Source organism: Hibiscus syriacus, unplaced genomic scaffold (assembly GCF_006381635.1).
Source record: "Hibiscus syriacus cultivar Baekdansim isolate YM2019G1 unplaced genomic scaffold, ASM638163v2 tig00111754_pilon, whole genome shotgun sequence".
Classification (NCBI taxonomy): Eukaryota; Viridiplantae; Streptophyta; class Magnoliopsida; order Malvales; family Malvaceae; genus Hibiscus; species Hibiscus syriacus.
This window is the reverse complement of record NW_024063169.1, coordinates 856,444-879,991: the sequence shown is the minus strand read 5'-3', so window position 1 is coordinate 879,991 and position 23,548 is coordinate 856,444. Positions and strand designations below refer to the sequence as shown.

General features: G+C 33.0%; 3 protein-coding genes and 1 pseudogene across 3 annotated transcripts; 2 read left to right on the top strand and 2 right to left on the bottom strand.

Annotated features, from left to right (window-relative positions):
- Positions 1-276: 276 nt before the first annotated feature.
- On the bottom strand, positions 277-1,911 carry LOC120169179 (F-box/FBD/LRR-repeat protein At5g56420-like). The gene is made up of 4 exons (XM_039177391.1): positions 1,043-1,911; positions 944-996; positions 688-825; positions 277-558 (listed from the first exon to the last, which is right to left on the bottom strand). The coding sequence occupies exons 1-4, from the start codon at positions 1,860-1,862 to the stop codon at positions 277-279; spliced, it is 1,293 nt and encodes a 430-aa protein (XP_039033322.1). The 5' UTR covers positions 1,863-1,911.
- A 959-nt stretch (positions 1,912-2,870) lies between these two features.
- Positions 2,871-6,966, bottom strand: LOC120169212 (sodium/calcium exchanger NCL-like). Its single transcript, XM_039177417.1, has 7 exons — positions 6,554-6,966; positions 5,297-5,482; positions 4,632-4,813; positions 4,172-4,317; positions 3,803-4,079; positions 3,408-3,716; positions 2,871-3,328 (listed from the first exon to the last, which is right to left on the bottom strand). Exons 1-7 carry the CDS (start codon positions 6,939-6,941, stop codon positions 3,080-3,082), a joined length of 1,737 nt encoding a protein of 578 aa, XP_039033348.1. The 5' UTR covers positions 6,942-6,966; the 3' UTR covers positions 2,871-3,079.
- A 10,926-nt stretch (positions 6,967-17,892) lies between these two features.
- LOC120169178 lies at positions 17,893-22,620 on the top strand (annotated as a pseudogene).
- Positions 22,621-22,630: 10 nt separating this feature from the next.
- Positions 22,631-23,347, top strand: LOC120169177 (the record flags this gene model as incomplete). Its single annotated transcript, XM_039177389.1, has 1 exon — positions 22,631-23,347. A coding segment is annotated over one exon (717 nt), but the record flags the coding sequence as incomplete, so codon positions are not given.
- Between the last annotated feature and the right edge of the window lie 201 nt (positions 23,348-23,548).

Sequence of the window (23,548 nt, the reverse complement as noted above, 5' to 3'; positions counted from 1 at the left end):
TGTGTTATTAACATATGCGTGTTAACTCTTAAAAATATTTTTAGATCAGTGCTTAATCTACGCATAATATTGAGAACTCATCATATGAATTATTCAAATACATTGTCTATGAGCAAAACTATAATCTACACATAATATTGAGAACTCATTTAAGCATATCATAAACTTAATTATGTTTTATAATAATTCTATTGTTGTGTTAATAATGTATATCAACAAACTAATTATCATATTAGACAATATTTTTGTAAGAACAAGAATCCAATTTGAAATCTGTTAGTTGAAATGAAGTTGACATTCCTTGGAACCCCTTGGGAACATTAATAATTTCTTCAGCACATCAAGCTTTGATTCTAATGGCAGATCTCCATCAGTGAAGATATCCATCATCTTCAGAACTTGAGCATTCCCCAGTATGTATTTCACCATCCTCAGCTGATATGCTACATCTTCAAACCCTTTGAAATCGACTCTTTCCAGGCTCGACAGCAAGCATTCCGGCACATATTTTGGTGGTTTCCAGCGGCATTCAAGCCCAAGTCCACGGCAATTATCATTCTGATGGGAAAAAACCAGCAAAAGAACTATTAACTAGAAGAAACTACGACCCATATCGATATCGTTCGGATTATTCAATTTTCTTGAAATATTCGTGTTAGACATGTACTCGTACTAAAATCGACTCACCTTGGCAAGAACAAGGAGTTGTAAATTATAAGAAATTTCCAAGAAAAGTGACAGCATGTTCCAGCCACCATAACCAACATTTAGCTCTGACCGGACCAGCTTATGAAACAAACGATGTGGTCTGAAATTACGCCATGTCTGAAAGACGAGGAAACAACAAATATATATCAGCAAAAAGGAATTGATCCTGATCCTGATCCTGGTAGCAAAAGTTATGTTAGTAATCATGATAAAGAATTGACCGCGCAGTGCTCACCATTTTTGAATGCCAATCCCAATGTAGGGAAACAGATTTAGCATTGCAGAGAGCTTTGAGAAGTGGGATATGGCGGTTTTCAAGCCATGAGACCGATACATTTGCTTCCACTAAGCTCGAGATCGAATTCCAGGCCGAGATTGTCTTCGAGATTCAAGTACTCAAGAATCGGAGCGTTTATCTTAAGTTGGTGTTTATGTTGGCCGGTGGCGAACCGTATGGACATTATCTTCAATGTCGGGATCGAAATGTTGGAAATCGTTGTGTTGTCACCAACATATATGTGAAGAACAAGTTCCTGAAGAACATGACAATCTGCAAAAATCCTGGAAACGGATTCGTCGTTCCTGTACTTAATCCAGACAAGATGCAAAACCTTGAGACATGGCAAAGATACTGTTCCAGGAACATGGAGCTCAACCTCATTGCTCAGTTTCAAAACCTGCAATGTTTTTGCAGTGAAGAGGACAAATGGAAGCTTCAAGATAGGAAAACTTTGAGTTCCATGGACGGTGATGTCTAGTTCTTTCACATCTCTCGAAACCGCATCCCGAAACCAGGTTTTTACATAGGAAGGATGATCAACCATGTTGAATTCCAGACGGAACTTGTCTAAACAAGCCATTTTGTTAAGGATTAAAACTCGGGTAACGAATTGTCCGAAACGAAGTCGAAGGCTCGAATCTGTTCTGCAGGAACGTGAGTCTTGAAGATCAATGATGGGAACTGAAGTCCATATCGGAAGCCACCGTTTCGATAAAATCGAAGTCGTCATTGCTTCTTTCGTTGGAAGAAATGAGAGTATGTGTTGAATCAGAACATCAGGCAATCGACTGATTCTGTCGAAGCAAACTTCTTTATCTGATGATTTCGAACGCTTTGAGCTGACATCGATTTCTTGACATGGAGAGTTTGCCATTGGAAGTAACAGAGGAAAATGTATGAACGACATTGGACATCACTGTATATATATATATATATATATATATATACACACACACACAGAGAGAGAGAGACAAACACATGATTAATGTTCAATAATCAAATTAGTATTGTATATTGAAAATACAAATGAAAATGGCAATAGAATCTGGTCAGTTCACACTTTACATGCATGCATGCAAAAGGTGAAGCTTTTCTTGTATTTGTTTGTAAGCACAACTTTTAATCTGGTTGTTTGTACAATGATAAGCTCTCCTAAACTTTTAAATTGTTCTAGATCAAAGTTGCTCCTTTTTCTGCTGGAAAATAGTATAAATGAAAGGGTAAATAATCTATTTAGTCATCGAACTATTATCTTATATTTTTTGTCACTTTAATCATCTAAAAACTTAACGTAATTATTAATGTGGACTTTTTCCAATTTTCGAATTTCCAAACCATTTCCCTCTCTTCACATCAACATTTTCATGTGGATTTAAAAGAGTTTCATGATTGTAAATATCACATCGATATCTCTATTAAGATTTTAATGGTCGATGATCAAAATAGAATAAAAATATACCGTTAGTGATTAAAACATAAAATTTAAAAGTTAATTAACTAAAACAGAAATATGATAATAGTTAAGTGACTAAATAAATTGTTTACCCCAAATAAAATCATGATAAAAATATGACTTCTTTGCAAATATTCTCTTTTTTATTTTGACACAAAACATATACTTCTTAACTAACCTGAAACTTGTTTAACCATTTTAATGTCTTTGTGAGATGAAACCAGAATAATTTTTTTGTCTTACCGATTTCAAGACTTCGTCTTGACTAATCTAAACCGACTTGTGTCGTACATCTAGCTTTTGTCAGGGATTTTTTGAATACACAAAGACTCGAACTCAAAACCTTATTTAAACGATATCAAGCTTCTTACCACTTTAACCAACCCTCGTTAGATATTTTAAATGATAACAGAAAACTTACATAATGGAGCTATTTAACCTGTGGATATTATAGATAAACTGAGGAACACTGCTCCAGATAAATACATCACCACTTCACCACAACAATAAATCCAGAATAGTCTCTCTGAAAGGCAGTGTCAAAGGGAAAGAGTTTCTGAAGTTCATACATGGGATAAACCACGAAATCTCACAAACAAATGGCTCACTTCCTAGACTAGGCATCACCATTCATGAACCTACGACCAGCCGAAGTAATAATCGAGAACGTAAACGAGCGCCAACGAAAATGGATAAAGGATGTATGCGATCGAACATGTCCAGAGCGGGAAAGTAGTTCGGAAACTAGCAAAGGCTCCCATGACTATGCAAACAATGAGAATGACCAGCACTTCCGATGAGAAGTCCCATGTCAATCCCCGGACGTAAACAAGTGCCAAGAAAACCGACAGGCAGAGGACGTTATTCATGGTTACTGCTCCGTAAAGCTGCATCGAGAAACTTGGAGATGAGGATTCATAAGCTATAGCTTGATGATCAAACAAGTGGGGTAACAGGAAAACTTACCTCGGAAAATGTTAATGATGCAGTCCTCTGCTTCTTGCGGGTGGCAAAGATAATGGCTGATACAGCTTCACTAGAGTTGGTAGCCAATGGCAATGCGATAAATGAGATGAAGAACGATGGAATACTTGTAGCATCGGAAAAGTTATCGACCGCATCTACGAGTGGATCTGCAAATGCAGCTGCTATCAAGGTACCTAGCAGTAACATTAGTACTGCTTTGAAGGAGATCCACCTTGGGTTTTCGACATGTTCAACAACCTCGTCACTTTGTTCCTCAGACCCCAACAAAGCATGTTCTCTCTTGGTTTCCTGAACATTTGCAGGATAATTCAAAGAATTCAGTTTGAGTTGGTTATAAATATAATCTCTAGAGATGTCGCTAATGCTTTACTTACCTGGTGAAATCGGTCAATAAACTTAAACGTTCCGGCAGTAGGTTCGAGATAAGCACCCCCAGTTTGCTTTGCCTCATTAATCCACTTAGTGATCCCTTTTACAAACTCATCCTCTTGAACAACGGAGTCAAGGGAAGTGTCAAAATCTGCCATTACTTTCCTCACAGCATCATCCTTATCCAAGTCTATCTCTTCAAAACGGATTCCTATAACCAATGCTTTAAGTTCAGAATATGAGAGACTGCCGTTGCCATTCTCATCTATTGCATCGAACAACCTGTTTGAAGTTGTTTAGAGAGTCCGTAAATGTTAAGAGTACATGAAAATTGAAGGAAGTGCCAGCAGAAATGTCAAAAATTCAAAACTAACTTTCTTATAATCTCTGTATTCGGTTCACCGTCCTCTGTAAGAAGCTTTCCAAATGCTTGCTTTTTCAAGTGCCGTAATATTCCTGATATCACATGTTTGTGCTTCACAAACGCTAGTCGTCTTCTCTGGATCCATGGCTGAAAGACCTGCAAATTGCTTATACCATAAGATACAACTACAAGATGAGTAAAAGTTTCGTGAAGTTACTTGTGTTTGACACCCGTGTTTAACGTATATCTGAACATGGGTACAAGGATATCATTATACAAGGACGCTTGAAATACGTGGAAATCTTGAAAAAATTGAACATACTCATGTCAAACACATACTAAAGACATGTAATGGAAAGCCTACCAAGTATCAACACTGTCCGGCAGGCGACAGCATAAAAATAAAGTTGTAAAGCAATAAACTATTGAAACATATAATGATGGAATTCCTTCCTGGAAATCTTTTTTACCTGATAAACACAATAAGAAACCAACATTGATACTGATATGATAAGTGCAATCAGAACAGCTAAATGTCTTCCTGAAGTTGAATTGAGAGCTTGAGGCAGTTGAACAACAACAAATGGGATAACTGATATAGCCATTATCCTTGCAGCATAGCAAGTCCAAATATCTGTACTCACACCAGTCTCTGCAATATTGAACACACTCTAGATTAGCAGATATTCTGCTAATGAAGGTCAGTCACCCCAAGTTTTCCAGTCCAACTCATGAAGTTATTTTCTCTTATGTTACTCCGGTTTTTCATTTTTCTTTAAAGTACCCATTTTGGACACATATAAGGAAATGACATACTCGTATTTGATATATTGTTGTATCTGACACTTACACTCAAATCAGTAATACAGAGCAAGGTCAAATGGACTTGTTGACAGCATAATGCATGTCGCTGTAACTCTTTATTTTCTCTAAAAGTACTTGTGTCTTCCATTTGTATGGGGTATGATACACTAAATATTAGAAGAAGAAAACTTAGAAAAAATTGAGCATGCCAGAGTCACACACATGGCCGTATCATACACTTATCCCCGACTCCGAATCCATTATCTAGATAATAACCTCCTCAACATGCGACAGTTAACTAACTAAGAAAATGTAAAGCAGAGTTGTGCACCTGTTAGGTGAAATCCTTTGGTGTTAGTTCCATCAACTGCAAATGAGTCACGAAGATCACACCTACCAACAACAACACAGGATCCCCATATCACAGTGAGAAGCATGACAGTGGAGCCTGCTAGCAATCCCATTCCAACAGAGACCTGATCCTGAGCAGTTTCTGAGGTTCCAGAAAGTCCAGATACTGGAAACAACAAACCAAATTAAAAACCATTCTGGATTTAAGTAAAACTACCAAGTAAATGAGGCCAGAAGATCATTTAAAGGAACTTATCAGTTCTAAAAGACTAGGGAGTATCAATAAACTAATTGTCCCTATATCATGAAAGAAAGAAAAAACATGTTATGGATCTCATTTGACTTTTGTTTCTTAATTTTTCCCATTAATTTAACTGTTGTTTAGAAATTAGCAGTGTGATTGTTCGTATGCTGTAGTTCATTTTATTTACTTAGTAGTAATAGAATGCTTTTTTTTATCAAAAATTAATAATATATCATGATTTTTTAATATCTATTTTCTTTGTAACAAAAATGTGCCTAACAAAATTAATAATATATCATGATTTTTTTTTATAATCATTGATATTTGATCTATTAGCTAACTAATCCGGATTGTATATTGTAGAGGTCCGATACGAGGATAACCTTCCTAAGTTTATTCCATTCACAACATCAAAATCTGAACAAATAACTTTACTTAAAAAAATCGCTAGACTAACCAGTAGTTTGATTTTCATAGTATTTTTAATTGGTGAGATTAAAATCTTGTTGGAGTTTATATCAAAACCCATTTTTATATTTATTATTATATATATATATTTTTTATAAAATCCAATTCATGACAGAGTAAAAAAAAGGGTTGCTAAAGGTATCTTACAAGAGACATTTGGCAATGGCAGGGAATTAGTAGGTATCAATGATTCTATCCACAGTGGTCCATATGCAAAACGTTTAAAAATCCAAGACCAGATTCTATAAACAACACCCCAAAATAACAATGATATTCCAAATTAGCTGAATTTCTGGGAACCCTAAACTTTGAATCCTCACTGTTAACTAAACTAAAGATCTGGGTGTTTCCAGATTATTTTCAGAGGAAAAAGACAAGATCTAAAGTTTCAGCTTCCCGGCCTTTTGATTCCATTTTCTGATCAACCAACCAACTGAAACTAAAACTATACAGCACTAATACATTTACTCGCCAATCAAACAACCTAACAAAATATTCAAATGAAAAGACTATTTAAAAATTTACCGAGAATAAGCATTGCATCGGGAAGAGCTCCGAGAATAGGCAAGAACAATCCTCCGACGATCCCGGGACCGAGGATCTCAAGCAAAAGCTCACTTCCATTAGACAAGTAAGTAGCAGCTAAAAACATGAGGTATCCATAAACAAGGATCAAAAACAAGTTCCCAACAACCGTGGTGGTACAGGGTAAGAACCCATAGGTTTGTTCACAAGTTTCCTCCGCCGCAACTAGAGGTTTGAGGAGGAGGTAAGGTGGGGTTTTGACGGTGGAGATCCCATCGGAAACGAGATCGGTTGGAGATGAACGGCCGGCGATGAAGCGGGCGTTAGATGGGAAGGAAGAGAAATAGAAGAGGAAGATGAAAACGAGCAGTAAACGTTGTGGAGCCATGAATTTTATGACATGGGAAATGGTTTAAGAATATATATTTTCAGAGGAAAATGGAAGGTTTTATATATACAGAGCACAGTGTCAATCTAGTTAATTCTCACACACTTTCCGGATAATATGTAAATAATTGATTGAATTTATGTTTTATTTTTAAATATTATTTTTATTTAATATATTTAAAAACTATTTTATCAAATAAATAATTAATATTTAATATATTCAATATGTAAAAGAATTGTTTATACTCCTTGACGTCTCACGTTCGAACACTGGAGATATAAGGTTATGAGTGTTTAATGTCAAATGATTGAGAATTATTTTTAAATAAATATTATATTGTACTTAAATTAAATTAATAAAAAATAATTTATTATTATCTAATATAAGTATAATATTTCTATTAATTATCGTATTAGAAAATAATGAATAAAAAATTATTAGATTGGATCTCAACACGATTGGAAAAAATATAAAATATCAATGTTGAATTTTTAAAATATTAAAGATTATTATTTCATGTAATAATAATAAAAAATCAGATCAAGATGTACTATTTTTATGTGTTTTTTAATTATATTAAAAATAAAATTTCAAAAATAAAAGTGTATAAAAGTATTATAATTCACTTATAGAATATTTTGTTTTATTATCTGTACATGAAATAATTATTTAAATATTAATACCAAATATATTTTCCTTTTTAATATTATGAAAGTTAAATTATTATGATGTTGTGAAGATAAAGAATACAGGGAACGTAGAAGGAAATAATTCATTTTATTTTAATTTTAGGGTAAACTATAAAAAATAGTCATTGAAGTACAAGTAAGTTTTTCTTTTTCCTATTGAAGTTTCAAAAATAACAAAATAATCACTAATGTTTTAAAAAAAACAACAAAATAATTCCTTTTCCTATAAAATAGTCATTGATTAAATTTTTAAATGTTAAATCTTTTAATAGTAAAATAAGTTTTCTTATTTATCAATAAAAGATTGGAAATTTACATTATTATTATTATTATAATCAAATTCATATACATAATAAGATTTAATTTCATTTTTTTTTATTTCAAAACTCCCTTTTTATCATTAATCTTTTATTTAGTAAAATAAGTTATTAATTAGGGTCTATTTTGCCTAAAGTTACAATAAAATGGATAAAATAAATTAATAACAAATTCAACCATGTGATTAGTATGGTGGCCAAAAATAAAAATCAAATGATTGTTTTTTCTTTATTGAAAGAGAAAGAAAACCAGACTAAAGCTAAAACAAAGCTTCAGGGTTCACAGTAGGATCACGACGAGCATCGTCCCACAAAGCAGCATCTGCGTTCTAATGCATGATGTATCGATGAGGACGGGTGGAGATAATTATCCTCTTAAAATTTTTAGATTTTTTATTTTATTTTTTTATCAACTTTCTATCAATAATTTATTTTTATCTTCTAAAAAATTATAAATTTATTTCCCTCTAAAATTTTATATATTTGTCTCCTAACATAAAATCATGTGTTCGTATCTGATTCTATAGTGCTATATGAAAGATGTGGAGGCCAAAAAGCTGTGTCCAAACCATTCATATCAAAGCAATTTCCACACTATTATTCTCACAAGATATGCACAAAATTTTTTAATTTTAATTCGAGTTAATAAATATATAATGTGCGACACCATCAACGAGTCACAATTTGGACCTCTAACATGGCCAAAAATCACATGATTTTGATGTTGCATGTAACATCAATGTAATTGAGAATCAACTAAAACTATTATTTAATGAAAATATATCTTCAAATAATTATCAACAGTTTGATTTCAATTATGATAAATATGATTATATGGTAATAAAACTATTTGGGTAAAGTACATAATGTCCTCCTACTATAGAGTATTATTTTGTTAAGTCTCTCGATTATTAAAAGTTATAAAATAGTCCTCTGACTATAGAACATTGCTTTTGTTGAGTCTCTCGACTATTAAAAGTTACAAAACAGTTTGATTTTTTGTTGAGACGAGACAGATCGCGAGCTACTCGAGATCGATTCTGTAAAAGCTCGATAAATACTCGGATCGAATGGACTCGACTCGAACTCGAGCTCGACTTGAATTCTGAACGAGCCGAAACGAGCTATTTGATACTCAACTTAAAAAACTTATGAGCGGCTCGAAAATATAATATGTTAAGATTTTATTTTTTTAAAAAATAAATAATTAATAATATTTACATTTATGTGTTGATTTTTTTTTAAAAATACAATAAGACTTTCATTTATTTAATGTTTAAGTTCGAGTTTGAGGATTCAATCTTGTTAAGTTTAAGATTTTTTTTCATTTCGAATCTTTTCGAGCTGCTCATGAGCTTCAGTTCAGGATTTCGAGTTCAAATCAAACTTAAAAATTTTAAGCTCGCGAATTTTCGAGTCGAATCGAGCTCAACAATACTCGAGCTCGACTCGACTCATTTACCCCCTAATCATATACGACCAAATATAAGAATACAATAATAAACAACAAAACTAGGCTTTAATTTAATTTTCTTAAAATTAGCGTCATTGCACCTAACCCAACATACTTTGCTTTTTCTTTTCTTTCTACTTGCACTATAAAATTATTATTATATATATCAAGTGGTAAGTAACTTGATATCATTTAAGCAAGGTCTCGAGTTTGAGTCCTTGTGTATGCAAGAAATTCTTGTTGGGAAACTTACACACCAGGTGTGTGATGTGGTTCGGTCTGGATTAATAGAGGTAAAGCTTTAAAACCGGGAGAGCAATAAAAAAGAAATTATTACTAAATATAAAGAAGAAGAAAATGGAAGTGAAAACAATAAAAGTCGTTAGACCCAACCTTCTTTATCTTTTCACAGAGTTCCATTGTCAGTTTTCTTTGATTTGGTCCCCAATATCTCCGAGCAGGTATTATTGAATTTCAACATTTTTATTCTTCTTTCAGTCAATTGAACATATAAACTGCAACAGAAAGATTATCCTAGCATCTAAACTGAGATTTTGATTCTTTTTCATGCTATGAAAAATGTATCTTAAACAGAAAATAGTGCTATTGCATTGAAAAATCAAATGATAACTAGTGTGTGTTCTTGATTTCAACTTCTAAGATATAAGGGATTGATTCTATTTATCTATGTTCTATTGATTCAATTTGTTTATCCGTGAGTGCGCGAAACTTCTTTATTTACATCTTGTGGAGCAAAATGAAGTTATTTTTTTAGCCATGTTTAGATACATTCACCTGATGATGCATTATTAAGTAGTTTCTTACAAATTGCTTGTGACTTGCAGCCATGGCTTATTTTCTGAATAAGATTGATAAATACCGGGCCAATCACTTGAACTTTGATCAGCGTATGAAGGATCTTAAAAAGAAATTAAAGGAATTGAATGGTTTGAAGGAAGACACAGAATCTATAATGAGAACAGAGCTGCAGCCAAGAAAGAGACTCAAGGCGGAAGTCCAGATATGGTTGGAAAATGATGAAAGAATCAATGGCGAAGTCCAAGACCTTGATGACAGAGTGGGTGAAAGCAATGCTCTTACACGTGGATTTCGCGGAGAAGATGTCTTAAAGAGTATAAAGGAAGTCTATGAACTTATTATTCAACATGGTAAGTTTCATGGAGATTGGGTGGTTGACAATCCTCAATGGATCGGACAAGTTTTGTTGACAACAAGTTTATCAGGTGAAGCTGTAAAGGCCTGTGTTGAAGAGATTTGGCAGTGCTTGATGGATGATGAGGTTCCAAAGCTTGGACTTAGGGGGATGGGTGGCGTGGGGAAAACAAGCATCATGAAGGTTATAAACAACCAACTCTTAAAAGAGACGGGGAACTTCGATATTGTGGTTTGGATCACTGTATCCAAGGAGATGAGTATTGCTAAACTGCAGAAAGACATTGCGAGTAAAATTGGAGTAGAATTTTCCGGTGATGAAGATGAAAAAACAAGGGCAGGGATGCTCTTTGAAACATTGTTGCAAAGAGTAGGTTTGTGATGATCTTGGACGATTTATGGAGAAAGTTTCCCTTAATAAGGTAGGTATTAGGATGTATTATTTATTAATATGTTAACAATTTGTTAGATTAGGTTAATTGTTAGTTTTTTTTGTTGATCTTTGGTAGTTAGTTCATAGTTCTTGTATAAACAACTTGGTGTATCATTATTTCTCAATATATGAAAGACAAGCATTGTATACTTTCATTGCTTTCTTGATTTTTATATGGTAGCAGAAGTTTTGTCTCTTTTTCACCCTTCATCATGGCTACTTCGTTGAGTAATAACTTCGAAAATGGGGGTAATCTCTATTATTTGCATCAGTCCGATAATCTCGGTGTGGTTTTGGTAACTCAACTGCTATCCAACGACAACTTTCATAGCTGGAAACATTCGATGTGCTTTCTCTCTCTTCCAAGAACAAACTCGGATTTGTTGGTGGTTCCATTGCAACTCCTGATCCGTCCATGGTAGATCAGTTCAATGCTTGGACTCAAGCCAATAATTTGGTGAATTTTTGGATTCTGAATTCAATTTCCAAAGATATTGCTTCAAGCGTGCTTTATCATACCACAACAGCAGAGATATGGAAAGAATTGATTGATAGTTTTCAACAATCGAATGAACCACACTTTTTTCAGTTAAAGAAACAGTTGTGTGAGCTTGTGCAAGATCAAATGTCAGTGATTACCTATTATACTCAATTAAAAATCATTTGGGATGAATTGTTTTCACTCAAACAGTTTTGCAGTTGTCTTCATTGCACTTGTGGAGGTCTACAACGCATGATTAATGAACAACAACAAGAGCACATCATTCAACTTTTAATGGGTTTAAATGAGTCTTTTTCTCATGTACGAGGGCAAATTCTTTTCATGGATCCTCTACTGCTGGTTTCCAAGTTGTTTTCTTTGATTCTTCAAGAAGAAAATCAAAGAAATGTGCAGACTCCTCATCCCATTTCTGAGCCTACTTTTGCTATCAAGACTCAATCTGGTAATCGCAAGAACAAGCCTTTATGCAATTATTGTAACATTCTTGGTCACACAAAGGATATATGTTACAAATTGCATGGTTATCCACCGGGTTATAATTCCAAAATATCATCTTCGAATTCTTCAACTGCTCGTAGTAAAGGTTCTCAAGTGGTTCACACAAATTCGGTGGTTTCTCAACAAGATTCTTCTTCGAGTAGTGATACTTTCACTCCTCAACAATGCCAGCAATTAATTGCTATCCTTACATCTCAGCTTCAAAATGCTTCATCTTTGGACGTTCCTTCCACGTCTATAAATACTGTCATGCAAGGTAAGCTTTTACCTTATATGAACAATTTATCTCTTGGAAAGTCGGATTGTTGGATTATGGATTCTAGAGCTTCACGACATGTCTGTTATTCCAAATCTCTTTTCGAATATTTATTTGCTATCACAAGATGTTCAGTTACCTTGCCTGATCAGTCTACAATTCCTGTCAAATTTGCGGGAACAGTCAGATTTTTCTCCAGATTTTGTTTTGCATGGTGTATTGTTTGTACCATATTTTCGATTAAATCTACTATCAGTCAGTGCCTTGATAAGTGATTTTGATTTCAGTGTGTTGTTTTGCAAAACAAATTGTTTGATCCAGGACCTTCATCGAGTGATTGGGAAGGGTGAGCTGTTTCAAGGACTCTACTTGTTGCAGATGTCTTCTTGTGCATCTAGTTTTCCATGTAATATTGTGTCTAATGATTTGTTCATTGTTTGTCATAATAAACTAGGCCATCTTAGTTCTCATGTTTTACATCTTCTTAAAGATATTTTATCTCTAAAAACTGTAAATGCAAGAGATCCTTGTCAAGTTTGTCCTTTGGCTAAGCAACAAAGATTATCTTTTCCTATTTCATGTTCTCATGCTAAGCAACCTTTTGAACTAATTCATTGTGACATATAGGGCCTTATAAGCATAAAACACATTCGAATCAGACTTTGTTTCTTACTTTGGTCGATGATTTTTCGAGATCTACTTGGGTTTATTTGTTACAACACAAATATGATGTTAGTTCAATAATACCTGGGTTTATTTCTATGGCAAAACGACAATTTGATTTTGATGTTAAGCGTTTTAGGTCTGATAATGCACTCGAGTTGAAATTTACTGAGTTGTTTGCTAGTTTGGGAATATTGCATCAATTCTCTTGTGTAGAAACACCTCAACAAAATTCTCTTGATTCTTATAGTAAGAATCCCTGAACCGTCTGTTGGGAGTAAATTAGTGTTGACAACAAGATCAGCCGATGTGTGTCGACAAGTGGGCTGTAGAGTAATTAAAGTGAAGCCTCTAACGGAAGAAGAGGCCTGGAGGCTGTCCTTGGAGAAGGTGGGTCATGATATTCTCAATATTCGAGGGGTGGAACCAATTGCAAGGTCAATTGCTAAGCGTTGTGCAGGTTTGCCCTTGGGAATAATTACTATAGCCTCTTGTATGAAGGGCATTGATGACATCTCGGAATGGAGGAATGCACTAAATGAATTAAGTCTACGCAAAAAGAGTGTTAATGGATTCGAAGATGAAGTGTTCCAACAATTACAATTTAGTTATGATCGTTTAAAGAATCCAAATCGTCAAGACTGCTCCCTCAGTTGTGCATTATATCCAGAAGATGAGGAAATTGAGGAAGGTCTTATTCAACTTTGGTCTTATTCAACTTTGGTCTTATTCAAGACTGTTTCCTTCGTTTATTTAATTTTAAAAATGTTCATGTTTGATTTATATTCGTTTAAATTTTTAATATCGTATTTATGTTCGTTTATTTATTTTCGAAAGTATTATTGTTCATTCTTTTAGCGTTTGAGAATATGTTCCATAAATTGATGATGAACTCTTTCATTTATTCATCATCCGATATTCATTGTCACAGTCCGATGAGCCTGAAACTGTACTATGTTGGTCGACTCGTCATTCTCTCGCAGTCCACCGTTCAGATTGGTCGTCCCTCCACAGGAGCTATATCATGTCAGCCTGTCCGTTAAACTTTTAACGGTGGAATACTAAAATGAAATAAAAACTAAATGTTAAATATAATTTTAAAAAATAAAAGTTCATGTACTAAAACAAACCAAAATTTATAAATAGGGATGACAGTATGACCCGAACCTGACGGGGAACTCGAAACCCGGTCAAGTTCGGGTCGGGTCGGGTCGGGTTGAATGATTTTGGGTCGGGGTCGGGTTCGGGGATTTTTTTCGGGATTTTTCGGGTCGGGTTCGGGTTCGGGGCAAGGTATCCCCGCCTCGCCCCGCCCTGATTAGCCCCGATTATATATATATAATATTTTATATTTTTATATTAATTATATATAAAATATTTTCGGGTTTGGATTCAGGTTCGAGTTTGGGTATAATATTTCGGGTCGGGTTCGGGGACGGGGCAAAAAAAATCTCCGACGGAACGCCCCGATAAAAAACCTATCGGGGATCGGGTCGGGGACGGGGATGGGTTCGGGGACGGGGCGAGCAAAACCCGACCCATTGTCATTCCTATTTATAAGTTTAAATCATGACGTTTGTGAATAAGGTAAACTGAGTAAAATATGAGAGAAAATATAATTCAGTGAAGAATGATGTAATTTATTCAAATATTTAATATTTATTGATAAATAATTGAGATTCTTTTAACAAATACTAAAGTTGGTCCTTTCTTTCCATTTGGGAGTCTTCCATGGCAGCTTCCTTCTTTCAACTTGGCGCTTTCTCCAGCTTTCCCTTCTGGGAAAATTGTTGATCCCTTTCCATGGTGGTTTCGTGTTTTTTCTTCCGTGGCAAACAGAATTATCAGGTAACTTCAATCTCTAACTCTCTGTTTGTTTTGATTCTCATAATTCCTGAGAAATTTCATGCTTGATGCTAAATTATTTCAATGTTATTGCTTCCATCTTTTCAAAGATCCTGACATTGGTTTTCGATTTGGGTATTTTTTATTTTTGACATTTTCTGAAAATTAATTCAATAATGTAATCATTTAAAGCGGGACCGCTTCCAAAGCAGATGCATGAACATCGTTGTGCCATAGAAAATTAGAAAAAGAAGAGAGATTTCATTAGCCAATAATGGCAGCCTGTCAGGCTCTACGGATCCAACATTATTTTCAGACAGGTAGGACCCAACCCAACACAACTTTAAAAGCAGTAAAGGGCAATAATTTCAAACCAAGCTGAATTTGCATTTCTTTAAAGTGGTTGCAGCGAAGCTTCCTCATATTTTCCTAGAAAGAATTTTCCATATTATTATGTCAATGTTGATGATGCTTATCCTTATTTTTATGGGAGTGTTTTACTGTATCTTTTATTTTATTTTTTTTGAGTTATTTGTTTGAGTTTCTTTTTATATTCTTTCTGGTATGATATATTTTATAGAACATAAAAGATTTTAATTTTTATTTGATCATGATTTAAATTTTATTTTAGTTTGTTTTATATTGATATAAATTTCAATTGATTAGATTTAATAGTAAAATAAGTTTTCTTATTCATCAATAAAGGATTGGAAATTTACGTTATTATTATTATAATCAAATTCATATACATAATAAGATTTAAATTATTTTTAAAGTTTCAAAACTCCCTTTTTATGATTAGTCGTTTATTTAGTAAATAAGTTATTAATATTTTGCCTAAAGTTACAATTAAATGGATAAAAAAATTAAAAAAAAAATTCAACCATGTGATTAGTATGCTGGCCAAAAATAAAAATCAAATGATTGTTTTTTCTTTATTGACAGAGAAAGAAAACCAGACTAAAGCTAAAACAAAGCTTCAGGGTTCACAGTAGGATAACGACGAGCATCGTCCCACAAAGCAGCATCTGCGTTCTAATGCAGGATGTATCGATGAGGATGGGTGGAGATAATTATCCTCTTAAAATTTTTAGATTTTTTAGATTTTTTTATTTTTTGTTAAAAAATTGAGAAAAACATGAGTTGGACGTTAACATGTTGATTGGGATATGTTAAAATCTAATTCTAGAATCTCAAACGACTATCATATCTCAGTCAACATATTATCTTCCATCTCAGACGACCTTTATTTTTTAATCAAAAAATGATAAGTTTAAAACATATGATTAGTTAAATGACCATTTTATAATTTTATTAGTCGAGAGACTCAACAAAACAACGTTATGTAATTAAAAAATTATTTTATAACTTTTAAAAATTGATAAACTCAACAAAACAATACACTATAAATACACTATAATATGAGTGTATTTTACCCAAACTATTTTAATGTTGAAAGGGCATTTATTAATGTTGTAGGATGGTGGAAGAGTTGCTAAAACCTAACTAAATAATGTGATACAACGTGACGTGGCCTTTTCGTTGACCGATTATTCACGTGGCGCCAAGTTAATATCATTACGACTTTGATTTGGATTTGATCGGATATTGGGATTTCCGCCACCTAACTAAAATCTCTTCATTAGATAAGGACAATTATTGGATTAATAATTATTTGAAATTGAAAAGTGCAATTATGAAGTAATATTTAGGGATATAAAAAATTCTAATTTGAATGAATAAAGTTATGTTTATATTTGTTTTTTTATTTTAAAAATATTTATGTTTGGTTCATGTTCGTTTAAATTTTCAATATCGTGTTTATGTTCGTTTACTTATTTTTTAAAGTTTTATTGTTCATTCTTTTAGCGTTTGAGAATATGTTCGTTTATATGTTCACGAACATATTCATTCAATTTTCACGAATATGTTCATTTGTAAGCTAAAAATGGTACAATTATATCACTAGTATTCAAACTCCTTAAGTTTCATAGTTTAAACTTCAAATTTCATCATGTGTTTAATTTTGTCCCTACATTCACCAATATTTAAAATATAAAGAAAAATAAAAAGTAAACAATATTCTAAACGAGTTGGTTCATGAACATAAACGAACTTGTTTATGAACATAAATGAATTGAACACATTTGTTTGTTCGTTTATTAAATGAACATAAAAATTTTATTTATCTCATCAAATTAATTTAAAAAATGAATGTTATACGAATAATTCATCAAATATTTTATTCATTTATACTCTTAATTAGTAATATTATGTTCTACAAGTAGATGTTATATATATATACTAATTTTTATTTTCTTTAAAAAAATATTTGAATGATGTCATCTTTTAAAATTTGATGTTGACATGTTATAGGGTTCGACAGTGATATAAAAAATATATCAAAATAATTGGTGGAATTAAAATTCGGTATCAAACAAAAAGTAAAAGTATTAATTTAAGAGAAAATATCAAATACAATGACCAATTATTTAATAAGCCCTTTTTCTGTCAAGTTAGCATTTAACTGTGGGATGACAAAAAATTTGAACGGAGGGACTAATTTATTCAAGACAAAAAAAATTTAGTCCTTTTTTTAGTAGAACCAAAATGCAATATACCGCTTAGTACAAGGACTACTATGGTAATTTCACCTTACGCTTACACAGTTCTGGCGAGGTTATTAGCTGCGAGACTTAAATGAGTTTTTGAAGAAGTTGACACTGAGAAATTTCATGGTTGATGGTAAATTATTTCAATGTTATTGCTTTCAAAGATCCTGACATTGGTTTTTGATTTGGGTCTTTTTTTATTTTTGACATTTTTTGAAAATTAATTCAAATACTTTCATATTCTGGTCTCATCATGATTAAGATGCACAAGTTTCATCAAGCAATTACCATAAGACAGGATTAAGAACTGAAAAACCCCATGTAATCTTTTAAAGCGGGGCCGCTTCCAAAGCAGATGCATGAACATCGTTGAGTGTCATAGAAAATTAGAAAAAGAAGAGAGATTTCATTGTCGATTATGTCAGGCTCTACGGATCCAACATTATTTCAGACAGGTAGGACCTACCCCACACGAAATTAAAAGCAGCAGAGGGCAATAATTTCAATCCAAGCTTTTATTTGCATTTCTTTGAAGTGGTTGCAGCGGAGCTTCCTCATATTTTCCCAGAAATTTCCTGTGTGTTGTAGGTGAAGCTTAGTTTAAATTTAGGGCGTGAATAGCGGCTCTTCTGCAAACCAAGCAACTTCATTTGGCCGTTTTCTTCATCAGCTGCTTCTCTCCGATCATCGTCTTCGAACAACCTTCTCAAAAGAGGTATTTATGAAATTTAAACATTGTTTTTTTTCAAAGCTCATAAACGGCTGTAGAATAGATTCCTTTTCATATTTAGACCTACCGGAAATTTTCTATCTAATAAGATGATGATATATATCACCGCTCAATTAAAAAGAAAAAAAATAAAAGGCGAGATAAACCGAAGGAGGAATCGAACTGAGACACCATAGAAGTCTTTATATAACTTATTCCATGTAATGAAAAAAAATGAAATGAAAATGCTAACAAAGAGATTCAAATATGGAACTGTAAGCATAGATGAAAAAAATCATAACCACGCAGTCAAATCACATATTTAAAGAAGATTTTTGGTATTTGTTTCTATATTCATATAAACAAATGATATTTATTTTTTTAATATTTTTATATTTTTAAACAAAGTAAAATAAGTTTAATATTTTATTTTTAAAACTGAATTCGATGTTTTTTAAATACTTTTTGAATCTTGCATTAAATATAATTGTTTTAAAATATAAAAAAATATAAAAACTATTTTATTAATAATGTAATCATTTTAAAGCGGAACCGCTTCCAAAGCACATGCATGAACATCGTTGTGCCATAGAAAATTAGAAAAAGAAGAGAGATTTCATTAGTCAATAATGTCAGGCTCTACGGATTCCACATTATTTTCAGACAGGTAGGACCCAATCCAACACGACATTAAAAGCAGCAGAGGGCAATAATTTCAAACAGAGCTTCTATTTGCATTTCTTTAAAGTGGTTGCAGCGGAGCTTCCTCATATTTTCCTAGAAATTTCCTCTGTGAGCTTAGTTTAAGTTCAGGTGAGTGAATAGCGGCTCTTCTGCAAACCAAGGAACTTCATTTGGCCGTTTTCTTCATCAGCTGCTTCTCTCCGATCATCGTCTTCGAACAAACTTCTCAAAAGGGGTATTTATGGAATTTCAACTTTTTTCTTCTTCAATGCTCATAAACGGCTGTAGAATAGATTCCTTTTTATATTTAGAACTACTAGATTAGATGATATTTTCTTAATTTTTATTTATTTAAGTTAATAATTTTTTTATCCAATAAGATAATGACACATGTCACTTCTCAATTAAAGAAAAAAAAGTAAAAGACGAGATAATCCAAGGGAGGAATCAAACTGAGGCACCGCAGTAGCCTTTATATAATTTATTCCCGCAGTAGCCTTCATATAAACAAATGTTATTTATTTATTTTTAATATTTTATATTTTAAACAAAGTAAAATAAGTTTACTATTTATTTTTAATTTTTTTATATTTTGAATCTTGCATTTAATATAATTGTTTTAAAATATTAAAAATATAAAGCTTTTTTTAATATAGAAAAATATTTTTATTTTTATATGAAATGAATTATTTCATGAATTTCTTTTAAAAATATAAAAAATATTGCATTTGGTTTTGAAAATAAAATATTAAACTTATTTTGTTTAAAAATATAAAAATATTAAAAGTTAAATATCATCTGAATATTTTTATTTTTTTATTTTTCTATCAAAAAAATATTTGAGATAGATAAATTTTGTGTACAAATATAATATATAAGATACTAAATTTTTTTCTTTAAATATGTGATTTAGCTTAATATTTATGATTGGTTCATCCATGCTTACAATCTCAGGTTTGAATCTTCTTGATATTATTTTCACTTCATTTTTCCTATCATTAATTGAAATAAGTTACATAAAAAATGTTGTAATATAGAACCAAATGGGAGGCTTAGCTGAGAGGTTCAGGCGTGCTTGGCTTTTTAATGTCCTAGGTTTGATGCCCCCTAATGCATTCCTCCCGTTTATTTTCTCTCTTTAATAGGGACATGTCAACACCTTATTCGATGAAAAATTCATTGAATTAAATAAATAAAAATTAAGAAAATATACTCTAATCAGGTAGTGGCTCAAGTCATCATCTAATTAGAGATTAAATTTATTTTAATTGAATTATATTATAACTAAATTGATAGAATATAAAAGTTGAGTACCAAATATGCAATTATACCAAGTTTTTAACTACAACGTGGCCTCTCCAATTAAAAGTTAACGAAGAGTGACTTGATTGAAACATTTAAATAGTTGAGTGGTCTCTGATTAGTTAAATCGAAATATTGGTGGTCACCCTACAAATTATTTAGGATTTGTTTTCTAAAATGTTAATATTTTTTTGAATTCTTTTAAAATACTCTCATAAAATGTTTAATTAAAATTATTTCCTTTATATTATTTTAAGATTATATTTCCTTTTTCTTGTTTATGATAATTTCCTTATGGTTAGAATTTAACTTTTAGTTTTCGTTTAGTATTTTAATTTTTCATTAAAAGAAATATAGATTTTTATTAAAATGTAAATTAAATATAATTTTGATTAATTGGACTAAAAGTATTCTGTTAAATCATTTTAAAATACCCTTATAAATTGTTTAATTATTGTAACATCACTTTTAGTTTACAATTATATCAATTTTGCATTAGATTGTTAATTTTTTTGTCAACTATAAAGAAAAAAAAAACATTTGATTATTCATTATGTCAATAGACCTTAAATTTATTCTTAAATTTTGTTTATAGACAGCCATGTACCCAAAAAGTATCTTATAATTCAGATTTTTTTTGTATTTTTTATTCATGATTTAATTTTATGCCTTGAAATTTTGAAATTTCACTCTCTTAAATTTCTGTTTAATTTAATTTGATTATTCGTGAGAGGGGAAATATCTTGATTTACATCTTTATAGTTTCTTAAACATTTTAAGAATAAAATGAAGTTATATTTTTAGTCATGTTTAGATACATTCACCTAATGATGCGTTATTATTTAGTTTCTAACATATTGCTTGTGACTTGCAGCCATGGACTTTGTTCTGAATGTGGCAGGTAAACAGTATGACAATTATAAAAGTGTTGATCCGGATATGAAGGACCTTAAAAGGAAATTGGAGGAATTGAATGGTTTGAAGGAAGACACAGAATCTATAATGAGATCAGAGTTGCAGCCGAGAAAGAAACTCAAGGCGGAAGTCCAGATATGGTTGAAAAATGTTGAAAGAGTCGATGGCGAAGTGCAAGACCTTGAGGGAAGAATTGGTGAAAGCAATGCTTTTACACGTGGATCTCACAGAGAAGATGTGTCAAAGGGTATAAAGGAAGTTGAAGAACTTATTACTCAACAGGGTAGATTTCATGGGGGTTTGGTGGTTGACAATCCTCAATGGATCGGACAAGTTTTATCGACAACAAATTTATCAGGTGAAGCTGTAAAGGCCTGTGTTGAAGAGATTTGGCAGTGCTTGATGGATGATGGGGTTCAAAAGATTGGAGTTTGGGGCATGGGTGGCGTGGGGAAACAAGCATCATGAAGGTTATAAACAACCAACTCTTAAAAGAGACGGGGAAATTCGATACTGTGATTTGGATCACTGTATCCAACGAGATGAGTATTGGTAAACTGCAGACAGACATTGCTAGTAAAATTGGTGTAGAATTTAAGGGTGATGAAGATGAAACTACAAGGGCGGGGAAGCTCTTAGAAAAATTATCTCGGAAGGGTAGGTTTGTGATGATCTTGGATGACCTATGGGAGAAGGTTTCACTTGAGAGAATAGGAATGCCTGAGCCGTCAAATGGGGCTAAATTAGTGTTGACAACAAGAAAAGAAGATGTGTGTCGACAAATGGGTTGTAGAATTATTAAAGTGAAGCCTCTGATGGAAGAAGCAGCATGGGAGTTGTTCTTAGAGAAGGTGGGCTGTGATATTCTCAATATTCCAGAGGTGGAACCAATTGCAAGATCAATTGCTAACCGTTGTGCAGGTTTGCCCTTGGGAATAATTACTATAGCTTCTTGTATGAAGGGCATTGATGACATTTCAGAATGGAGGAATGCACTAAAAGAATTAAGTCTACGCAAAAAGAGTGTTAATGGATTCGAAGAAGAAGTGTTCCAACCATTGCAATTTAGTTATGATCGTTTAAAGAATCCAAAACTTCAAGAATGTTTCCTCAGTTGTGCATTATATCGAGAAGATGAGGAAATTGAAGAAAAAGGTCTTATTCAACTTTGGATCGGAGAAGGGCTAGTGGAAGAAATGGATAGCATACAGGCAGAGTATGACAATGGTCGTGCAATAATGAATAGACTCATCAGCAATTGTTTGTTGGAAGTTTTTTCTGAAGGAAAACATGCAAGACGTGTAAAGATGCATGATCTTTTAAGGGACATGGCATTGCGTATTGCAAAATCTCGATTCTTGGTAAAAGCTGGAATGATGTTGAAAAAGGTACCAGATGTTCAAGAATGGAGCAAAGATCTAGAGAAAGTTTCGTTGATGGGGAATCGGCGGTTATACATACCCTTGGAAATGTCACCGTCGAAGTGCCCCAGACTCACAACATTGTTGTTGTCTGATTGTGATATAGCGAGTCTTCCTGAAGGGTTCTTCAAGCATATGCATGGGCTTAGGGTTCTGATCTTTCCTGGAATCCTATCAAGAGTCTTCCAATTTCCTTGTCGAAGTGTCCCGGGCTCACACATTGTTGTTGTGTGGTTGTCGTATAGAAAGTATTCCAGAAAGCTTCTTCGATGATACGAATGAGCTCAAGACTCTTGATCTTTCCTCCAATCCTATCAAGAGTCTTCCGCATTCCTTATCAAATTTGAAGAACCTCACTTCATTGTTGCTTGCTTATTGTGAAGATTTAGGGAGTGTTCCATCGTCGTTAAATCTTGGAGTTTTAAAGAAGTTGAATCTTCGAGGAACAAAGATCAAGGAAATCCCGAATGGAGTACTTTCAAGATTCTGTTGTCTTCATGAATTGATCGTAGGTGGAACTCTGATAAATGGAAAGGAGGTGGGTGGATTGAAGAAACTGCAGGGAACTCTTGAAGGGAGGTTTTATGACTGGCACAACTTAAATATGTATCTCGAAGCTTGTCGTGGCCGAGAAGAGCCTCGTGAATACATGATCTACGTGGGAGATGCAAACTTTTATACGTTTTCTGAATATAACTACCAGATTGTGCTTCCACGTGACATTGAGGGATTGGTTATTGAGGAATGCAATGTTGATTGCAGTGAAGAATACCCGCTTTTCTCCAGGTTTATCCGCTTCTCACTTTCCTTTTCATCTCTTACAACTCTTCATTTGTTTGATTGTGGGAATATGAAAAAGTGTTCTCCCCAAACTGTGTGCCGCCAAATTTACAAGAGCTCAGTGTTGTTGGGTGTAAGCAATTGGAGGAAATAATAACATCAGAAGTTGAAACGGAGGAAAGAGGAATGGTTATCACGGAGTTTCATCTTCCACAATTAGGGCTATTGAGTTTGGGGGATCTACCGGAATTGAAGAGCATTTGCAGTGCTGGTGTACTGGTTTGTGATTCTCTTGGAAAAATTGAGATTGTACGCTGTCCAAAATTAAAGAGGATGGGTCTTAATCTTCCCAAAC

Excerpts from the sequence above, each read along its gene's own strand:
- LOC120169179 (XM_039177391.1), bottom strand. The coding sequence starts at position 1,862 with ATGGCAAACTCTCCATGTCAAGAAATCGATGTCAGCTCAAAGCGTTCG. Across the intron at positions 997-1,042 it reads CGAGCTTAGTGGAAGCAAAT|CTCTCTGCAATGCTAAATCT; the intron begins GTATCGGTCTCA and ends CACTTCTCAAAG. Across the intron at positions 559-687 it reads AACTCCTTGTTCTTGCCAAG|AATGATAATTGCCGTGGACT; the intron begins GTGAGTCGATTT and ends TTTTCCCATCAG.
- LOC120169212 (XM_039177417.1), bottom strand. The coding sequence starts at position 6,941 with ATGGCTCCACAACGTTTACTGCTCGTTTTCATCTTCCTCTTCTATTTC. Across the intron at positions 4,814-5,296 it reads CAAAGGATTTCACCTAACAG|AGACTGGTGTGAGTACAGAT; the intron begins GTGCACAACTCT and ends TCAATATTGCAG. Across the intron at positions 3,329-3,407 it reads CATCATTAACATTTTCCGAG|CTTTACGGAGCAGTAACCAT; the intron begins GTAAGTTTTCCT and ends TTCTCGATGCAG.